Source organism: Acipenser ruthenus, chromosome 5 (assembly GCF_902713425.1).
Source record: "Acipenser ruthenus chromosome 5, fAciRut3.2 maternal haplotype, whole genome shotgun sequence".
Lineage (NCBI taxonomy): Eukaryota > Metazoa > Chordata > Actinopteri > Acipenseriformes > Acipenseridae > Acipenser > Acipenser ruthenus.
The window spans coordinates 47125575-47135547 of NC_081193.1; the positions used below are offsets into that span (position 1 = coordinate 47125575).

The 9973-nt window shown below is 35.9% G+C and overlaps 1 protein-coding gene across 5 annotated transcripts in view; it reads left to right on the forward strand.

Annotated features, from left to right (window-relative positions):
* The window catches only part of LOC117402986 (serine/threonine-protein phosphatase 2A 56 kDa regulatory subunit alpha isoform), a 116934-nt gene extending 106964 nt beyond the window's left edge, over nucleotides 1-9970 (forward strand). For all 5 annotated transcript variants that reach the window (XM_034004769.3, XM_034004770.3, XM_034004771.3 and 2 more), the window contains 8 exons: nucleotides 1989-2048; nucleotides 4876-4984; nucleotides 5665-5718; nucleotides 5982-6032; nucleotides 6495-6614; nucleotides 7053-7180; nucleotides 7339-7440; nucleotides 8797-9970. In XM_034004769.3, the coding sequence (XP_033860660.1) occupies nucleotides 1989-2048; nucleotides 4876-4984; nucleotides 5665-5718; nucleotides 5982-6032; nucleotides 6495-6614; nucleotides 7053-7180; nucleotides 7339-7440; nucleotides 8797-8935 (763 nt within the window). In that variant the 3' untranslated portion in view covers nucleotides 8936-9970. The remainder of the gene's footprint in view (nucleotides 1-1988; nucleotides 2049-4875; nucleotides 4985-5664; nucleotides 5719-5981; nucleotides 6033-6494; nucleotides 6615-7052; nucleotides 7181-7338; nucleotides 7441-8796) is intronic.
* Nucleotides 9971-9973: the final 3 nt, after the last annotated feature.

Here is a 9973-nt window from a genome sequence, read left to right on the forward strand (position 1 = left end):
TGTATCTCAGCCACTTAATGTGTTCTCTATCATCCTATTACCTCTTTTCAATACAAATGACAGTGGAGCAAATAAGAAGTTTCTGAATAAAAGGTGCTTTTCATTCAGCACTGTTAACATACATACATACATACATGGATACATCTGTTACATCATAGGCCTTTAACAGTGACTTATGTTAAGCAACTGTTTAAAAATAGTTAATATAGTAGTGTTTTAAATGACACATTGGAGGCAATGTATATTGTAATAATTATTATTATTATTATTTGTTTATTTAGCAGACGCCTTTATCCAAGGCGACTTACAGAGACTAGGGTGTGTGAACTATGCATCAGCTGCAGAGTCACTTACAATTACGTTTCACCCGAAAGACGGAGCACAAGGAGGTTAAGTGACTTGCTTAGGGTCACACAATGAGTCAGTGGCTGAGGTGGGATTTGAACCGGGGACCTCCTGGGCAGCAGTGTGGAGTAGTGGTTAGGCCTCTGGACTCTTGACCGGAAGGTTGTGGGTTCAATCCCTGGTGAGGGGACACTGCTGTTGTATCCTTGAGCAAGGTACTTTACCTAGATTGCTCCAGTAAAAACCCAACTGTATAAATGGGTAATTGTATGTGAAATAATGTATAATGTGACATCTTGTAACAATTGTAAGTCGCCCTGGATAAGGGCGTCTGCTAAGAAATAAATAATAATAATAATAATAATACAAGCCCTTTTCTTTAACCACTGGACCACACAGCAAAAATCCAGGAAGCTAACCTTAAAGGAACATGCAATAAAATAACTCACTTACATTTCTCAAAAAGAGGAAGTTAAAGCTTTTCAGCTCAGATCTTGTGTTTCTTTACAAGATAATTTCAAGCTAACTATATGTGTAAAATGTGAGGGTTAAAAAAAAAAAACCTCTGACATTATTTTGGTGGCAAAGGTATGCAGAAGTAGTGGATGTGATTAATTTTGAAAGAACGGCACAAAGCATTAGCTATACATCTGAGAATATTTTTAAATGGGCAACATTCTGACGTTGTATGTTAACACCTGAAATTAATATATATTAGTGAGAAAAAAAAAAGTTGTAAAATTTCAAACACTTTCCTGAAACTTGAGTAACGTAATTTTGCTATCCCCAGCCCCATTTTCATCTGAGAAATTGTAATTCACTTCCATTTAAATAAAAGTCCCTCTCGACCAAGTCATACAGGTTTTTTTTTTATTTGAACAGTTTTGAATGGTGAGTAATGAAATTACATGTTGATCATACCAATCATAATGTAACGAGTTAAGTCTTATACATCACTTTATTCAAGACGTTTACCGTAGCAATGACACATCTGAAATGGAGATGGTCTTTTGACGATGTCATGCTAGTTTACCATTTGGAGAAGAAAAACAATTCAATTTTGCATTTTATGTTCAATCTTTAGAATAATAACATTAAGGAAGTGCCCTTAACCCTTTTGAATTTGCTCTCATTAATATTTGGCCGGTAAAAAAAAATGACCATTTGGGTTGTGCAATGGAAAATATCTTAACAAACTCAATGATTCAGAGGGAAAGAAATGACTTGTGCACATCCCAGTTTTTATAGCAGACATTACAGAAATTGCACCTTGCTCAGGCTTCCTCAGAGCCCAAATACAGTATATCCTTTTTTTATTTGTTTGTTTGTTTGTTTTAAAACATGTCAGATATCCATTAGTGCAGATGCATACTGTAGTACATCATATACGAAGCATTAAATATAAAACAATAAAATCTAACCTATTAGTATTTCACAGGGATGGAAAAAAATCAATGTTTAGATTTATGAAAATCTATTTTTATAGTGATGAAAACCAAGCTGAGGTATTTTGAAACACTATTCAAAATTATATTGCTTTAAAAAATGGTATAAACCCTTTTATATTTTCATGGCTTTTAATGTTGAGGTTGTCGGTGTCACTGTCAGAAAATAACATGTTTTTTTCTCGCTCCCTTTGACAGATTCATATACGAAACCGAACATTTTAATGGAGTTGCCGAGCTGCTGGAGATCTTGGGAAGGTGAGATAATAGTTGTGGACATGCATCGCAGTACAGAACATTTAATACATTTCTTTACTTGAGACATGACAGATGGCACAGTCTGACATTAATTCATCTTTTTACTGTACTGCAAGCATGCTGGCTATTGCATTTGGTCCAGCCAACACATTTGTGGCCAGTATTTATAATGAGAGTACTACAGTCGAATCCCTGACAGTCACAATTGCAGCACTTTCAGAACCTGTATCTTTGGAATAAACCATTTGTCAGCTTCAAATTGAGCTTCTTATTTGTTTAACCTCAGAAGTAATGAGTATAATGATGTATTAAACTTTGCATGTCACAAGAAATCATTCTGCATACCAGGAATGTTTCACAGTACAGATAGCTAAGCAATTTAAGGCTGTATCTTGTGATATCCAAATGTATTCCACTATAGGGGTGTTCTTCCCCTTAATGACTTACTTCTATATATATATATATATATATATATATATATATATATATATATATATATATATATATATATATATATATATATATATATATATATATATAGTACTGTGCAAAAGTTTTAGGCAGTTGTGAAAAAATGCTGTAAAGTAAGAATGCTTTCAAAAATAGACATGTTAATAGTTTATATTTATCAATTAACTAAATGCAAAGTGAGTGAACAGAAGAAAAATCTACATCAAATCAATATTTGGTGTGACCACCCTTTGCCTTCAAAACAGCATCTTCCGATTGCGAAGGGAACTAAGCATGATGTGTATTTCATCTGCTGCAGTAAGTTTCCTTGGCCGACCACTGCGTCTACGGTCCTCAGCGTTGCCCGTTTCTTTGTGCTTCTTCAAAAGAGCTTGGACAGCACATCTGGAAAACCCCTGTCTGCCTTGAAATTTCTGCCTGGGAGAGACCTTGCTGATGCAGTATAACTACCTTGTGTCTTGTTGCTGTGCTCAGTCTTGCCATGGTGTATGACTTTTGACAGTAAACTGTCTTCAGCAACCTCACCTTGTTAGCTGAGTTTGGCTGTTCCTCACCCAGTTTTATTCCTCCTACATCACTTATTCCTTATTCATGGAATGTTTAGGGGGTTACATGGTTATTCCATCTGCTGTATTTGACTGTTCTGACCGTATGGCAAAATAATAATGTTCCCTTAATAATTACAAGGCTAAGGACTGCATGTATAGCTGATTCCAATTGAAAAGGCCATTCCACTTTAACTGGAGTTTAGTCACAGTATTTAAATAAGATTTGAAGCCAGTCCCCACTAGCACACATGCTGTCGTATCTCACTCAATTAAAAGGGAATATGCCATTATTCCTCATAATTTCAGTCCCACATGGATGTGTAACCTTAAAGTTCTGTGCACTGCAGACACACTTTATTCTCTTCAGTACAAACGGTTTAATAATAAACTGCTTCATGGGAAATGCATTATGATGCTTTTGTGACTACTGCAGTAGATAAACAGAATATAAAAAATGCCAGCCTTGGCAAAACCTCAGACAAGTTCCACAAGGCAGTGATTGCCTTAACAGAATAGATCAAAGTCTTCTGTTTAAAATGGAATTGTTATCGGTGAAGTGCTCTTGTTATGGTAATCGCTTCTCTCCTAAAGACATCAGCTTTAAGTTCCCTTTTTTAATTGGCATTATGATTGTTTGACACAGCATTGAGAGGGTAAAAAATTGTCATTTTTTACTTTGAAGTGAAGGGATATTTATTTGTTTAATTTTAGCACCACAGCAGATGTGGTGGCTCTGGTAATAATAATAAATGGATCCCAATTATTTTTTATTTAACACACCTACAGCTTTTGGAATACTTTTGTGATGGCTTATTTTTGTGGCATAGTAGGAAAATTGCTTCTCTGTGTTGTTAGACGCATAGCAGATAGTGCCTGTTCCACTAAGAAGGGGTCATGTTACAATAAAAACTCCCAATAGGCTCCTGGGATGAGATTCTGAATCCAAATTATACTTGTCTGTTGGGGATGGGTGTGTTTGGAATTAGGCCAATGTGCTTTGATAAGAGTAAGAAAACAAAGCTGCTTTTTCAAGTAAGTAATCTGTTCAGGGTACTGAGTTTATGAGATTATAACAAGCGAATTCAGAATGGAACTGGACGTCCAGAATCGAGAGAACATTTTACGTGGTTATGGATCATAAGTTTGTCTCATGAACAGTGTGTAATAGTCTCCTTCCTATATTGAAAATGTTTCGAACACATGCACGCTTGTGATCAGAGGTGGCTATTTCTGTCAGTTAAAATTGTCAACCTTAAAAAATGTAGTGGTAGTGGGATGTTTAGAATGTGGTTGACATCTTTTTTGGCTTCAGTACATTTGTCAATCTAGCTTTCAGAATTTAGTTTTGTTTTTAGAATCATTTATATTTGTAATTTCATAATCCTCTGTATTAAATGAAATGTACATACATTCACAGCATACATGTTTTTTGTTCGGTGAAACTTGATCTTTCTCACAATTTGATTGGAGATAAACAAATATGTAAATAATTAAAAATCCATCAGATTTGATATCGGAATCCATCATTCTTTTCAAAGCATTTTGACATTTGCAGCCAAAATAAATATTTGATTCTTCTATTTCTTTATATAGAAGTCTTAAATAGTTTCAGTGCCAACACACAGCAGGTTATTTCCTTGTCCTGATCATAGGGATGTTCTAATATGTGGACACCAATGCTGTGCCTTTTGATGTGACGGCAATGGTGAGCTACTTATGGACGGATCTGAGGTTCTGATAGGGTTAGAAGTACCTTTCTATTCAAGAATAATACCAATACGCATTTTTTCTTCCCTTTTTTTTTCCAGTATCATCAACGGTTTTGCACTACCTTTAAAAGCAGAACACAAACAGTTTCTAATGAAGGTTTTGATTCCTATGCACACAGCTAAGGGTCTGGCCCTGTTTCACGCACAGGTAGGTTTTTTGCACAATATTTCAATATTTCCCTTTTGTTCTCCTGGCATGATTCACATTCAGAAATGCAAACAAAAAAAACAAGGTTAGGTATCTTGTCTGTAGGAAGTGGACTGTGTTATAGGAAGGACTCCTGAGTGCAAGGCTCAGGTGGGGTCTAATATAGTTCTACTGTGTTTATCCTTCACAAATTCCTTTTTTTAATGTCCAAGTAAGATAGCAAGATCGTGAGGAAACCCTGTATATGTCACACAGGAGGGTAGGGGGAAAAGTGGTGAAATATTTAGTTTTTTTTTATTGAATTGGTCATGGGCACTTGTTTGGTTATGGTGACCTACTCATAAACTCACATGTTCTCTACCATCTGCTTTTCAAATGAAATGCTGTAACACTATTGGAGACAGTTAATGTATTGTAACAAATACAATTATGGATGTATCTTTTATATTAACAACTATTATGAAGTTGACAGCACTGGAAGTGTCAAATTAGAATGTGGTTAAAGGTATACTATGAAGAAACAAAGGATGTTCGTTATTATTTCACCTCATAATTCATTATTCTGAAGCTGTTGCTTAAACTTACACTCTTGACTGAAACTACATATGTATGATTTAAATGAATGTACAACCTTCATCTTTTAGAGAGTTGTGTTCTGTTTTTTCTTGTTTTTCTTGCAGCTGGCCTACTGTGTTGTACAGTTCTTGGAAAAAGACCCCACCCTTACTGAAACGGTAAACTACTTTTTTTTTTCCTCCATTATGCTTGAGCACACACAATGCGGGTGATACTTCTATTATAAAACAGACTTTATATACAGTATTTTGATAGTACCATGCTTGAACGTGACTTTTACAGACTTATTTACAGCAGTTTGTCTTTTGCTTTGCATATGAGCTCTTGGTATTTAGATTGCTCTCTGTCTGTGTTTAGTATAGGAGGATAGCTTGTTTCATTGTAATAGATGTTCACGTGATTTTAATGTGTATTTGTACAGGTCATTAGAGGATTGCTGAAGTTTTGGCCAAAAACTTGCAGTCAAAAGGAGGTGGGTTTGTGTTTGTCTTTTTTTTTGTAATTTTGTTCTTCAAATGTAATTTAAATTCTGAGTGATTCTGGGTTCCTTTACTCTACTATTCAGTTACCATTTTCTCTAATCTTCCTTTTTACCAGACTTGAGCTTGTCTAGAGAATCGGAAGTGCTCTGACTAACTGATTTCCTTATTCCGTTTAAGTCATGTCACTGTGTGTGTGTGTGTGTGTGTGTGTGTGTGTGTGTGTGTGTGTGTGTCTATATATAGGCAGATATAGAGAAAAATAGTAACACTCCCAGAATGATGGCAAACACCATACATTGGTAAGGGGAAAAAAAAAAAGAGTTGAAATGACACATATCATAGACTTGATTTTAAAATCTGTTCAGACAAATCAGTTTGTTTACATTCACTTTTGATTCTGGATCATGTTTATTGTTCATCAAACCACGTGATTTTGTGTTGTGTTCTTTCAGGTCATGTTCTTGGGTGAAATTGAGGAAATCCTTGATGTCATTGAGCCAACACAGTTTAAAAAGATTCAGGAACCTCTGTTCAAGCAGATAGCAAAGTGTGTCTCCAATCCTCACTTTCAGGTGAACCACCTTTTTTTTCCCAAAGCCTGGCAACTTAAATTGGATAAATCTCTGTTCACAAAATTACGGAACTAAAGTAGAATTTTGTGCAGAATTAATTAAACTTCACAGGGCAACACAGATCATTACTTTATGCTGAAACACAAAAGGAAAGATTTATACTTTAAGCTCCTGGGTGTTGAGGCAATTTGCTTTATTTGTGGGATCAGAGGACTCCCACTGACCATCCTGAGCTGTTGTGGGGATTCGGTTGAAAAACAGGCTAAAATAATTGGGCACACCTAAATAAAAAAAATTAAAAATCTGTTTATTGTCATGCCAAGATTTAATCATTATGAACTTGTACCCTTCCTTGTGTGAAAAATGTTCTTATCTTCACCCAAATATATTTTTTAGATGCTTAAATATGAATATAATTGTTACAATGTACTTTCACAGGTAGCTGAACGAGCTTTATATTTCTGGAATAACGAATATATTCTGAGTCTAATTGAGGAAAACATTGACAAAATCCTACCAATTATGTTTGGTAGCTTGTACAGAATCTCCAAAGAGCACTGGAACCCGTAGGTATTTTTTTTTTGTTTAAAGAAAGAAAACAAAAAATGTGTTTTAATATCTTTCATAAACTAACCCATTCATTTTACTTAAATTGCATTTAACCGTTGAAGTCAAGTCTGTGTTTGCAAGAAACTAAAACTATTCCTTCTCATTTTCTTTTCAGGACAATTGTAGCACTGGTTTACAATGTTTTAAAGACATTAATGGAGTTGAACGGCACACTGTTTGATGAGTTAACCACGTCATATAAAGCAGAAAGACAACGGTATGCTCAAATCAAAACAATCACAAAATGTGTTTTATTATGCATGGTAGTTCATTAAATGTCAGATTTAAGATCAGTTTGTTATATGTACCACATACGTTTAACTCGTACTGCGAAGGCACTCCCTGGATCGTAATGTGTGTTTTGTTTGCTTTTCCCTCCATCTGTGTAAGAGTGTTTTTTTTATACATGACCAAAATCCAGTGAAATGCTTTGTTTTTATTTTATGTATATAGTCTAAAAAGTAATTTGACCAGTTTTTCCTGCTATTGCCAATAGTAAGTGAACTTTGTGTTGAGGCATCATGTAGGCTAAACTGCTCAAAGTAAATGACTGCACCAAAATACACTAAATTGCACCATACTAGCACAAAATATGTAATTACAATTTTTTTTTTTTTTTTTTTTTTTATTTCAAGGGTGTTTTAGTTGCTGAGGCTTTGGTACATTTAAACGATCCATTTCAATGTACTCTTTGTATTTTATCAGCTGCAATACATTTGGCTGAGTGAGTAGGCGGATGCTGAGAGCATGCAAGTTAGATGTCACTGTAATTGAAAGTTGCCACATTCATTTAAAGCCCTTATAATAATATGATGCAGACTACAGAAATGCTAATGGACACATTCCAGATGTGGAATTTAGATGTGTAGAAATTGAATGTCACAAATGCTAAAAGAAGATATACCCCAATGCTGTTTGTGCTGGACAGTGTGCCTTTCATGGGAGAAATATTTCACTCCCCCCCCCACCCCACCCCACCCCACCCCACCCCCAGTTTCAGACAACCAGGATAGGCACAGCATGTGTAAAGTGGAGTTCTGCAAGAGACCCTAAAGCAGTTTCCACTGTCCAGTGATATTGTTTATAATGGGAAAAGCATGGTAAAACTAAAAAATACTGTGGTAAACTTGTATAAGGGAGGCTGTGTGGTCCAGTGGTTAAAGAAAAGGGCTTGTAACCAGGAGGTCCCCGGTTCAAATCCCACCTCACCCACTGACTCACTGTGTGACCCTGAGCAAGTCACTTAACCTCCTTGTGCTCCGTCTTTCGGGTGAGACGTAGTTGTAAGTGACTCTGCAGCTGATGCATAGTTCACACACCCTAGTCTCTGTAGGTCGCCTTGGATAAAGGCGTCTGCTAAATAAACAAATAATAATAATAATAAGGGTATTTTACTACCCATTCTCATTCAGACCTGAATGGACCTACTTGTGGAGGGAGGGAAGGGCAATCTGCTTGCGCTTTGAGAATAGCGTTCAGAATGGGTTTGTGACAGTGTTCATGTAATTGCAGGGACCAATAAAGGTTATTGAAAATGAGGTATTCCACATTTTAATGAATTGTGCTTTTGCAGTGAGAAGAAGAAAGAGCAGGAGCGTGAGGAGCTGTGGCAGAAGCTGGACGAGCTCAGGGTGAAGGAAACGTCGGGCATGCTGAACAACACTCACAGCCTGCAGAACGCTCAGAACAATAACAACACAAGTGCCAAATGACACGGGATCCACAACACAGCCACGTCTGCTGGATGGGCAGCATCATTTTCTACTCTACTTTTTGAAACGTGTGAGAAATATCGAGAGAAAACCTCATCAGTATGTTAAAAAAATATATATAAATATATTATAACGCCAATTTTTGGCAAGCTATAAATAAGAATCTGTGGACTTTTAAGAATATTTTTTGGGATGTTAGTGTGGCCACAGTAGATTTGTAACCTCGTCTAATCATTGATTTATTATGTCACTTGCAGAGTTATTTCACTGAGAAATGAGTTTTATTATCATTTATGAGGAGTGAGGAAAAATAAAATATGGGAGTGGTGATGACCGGAGCATTTTTTTATTGTGCTGCACATAGGCAAATTAGTCAGCTATTTAAAGTAATGATTTTCCTGTTTTATGTGCTTTCCACACTGCTGCAGAAGTGTGTGGGGGGGGGGGGGGGGGGGGGGGGGGGGGGGAGGAGAAAAGAATGGTAACATTTGTGCTGTTTCCTTGGATAAAACCAGAGGATCTTTGTCCCTCAAATCCCCCTGGGTGTCATTTCCTCTTGGGTGTTTATTTCCTTTCTAAAGATAAATTTTTTTTTTTTTTGCAACTGTAATCTATTTAAGACACATGGGACTTTAAATACAGCCATCAATTACCTATTTATAGTATTAATAAATATGAACTGTAGAAAATAATGGGCACAGAGTATTTTAATTTCCTTATTAAAGTATTTTCAGAAAAGACATTGAGTAAATGAGAGCTAACAAGATATGAGCCATATTTTTCCACAGAAAATTAAGCACCTGGGTTTCATTTTTAGATGGATGGAGCAACATGGTGTAAAAGACTAAGAAGTTGACCACAGGAGGGAAAATGTATGTTTGTATTCTAAATCTAGTTTTTTCTGATGCCTTTTGTCAGAGTACCATTCCAATGTCTGTTAACATAAAATTGTGTGGAAAACGGTTTTGTAATGAAAGACCTTCTTTGGGGTTTTGAACATCAGTAAATAAAGTCTACTTTATGTTTCTATTTTGAGCT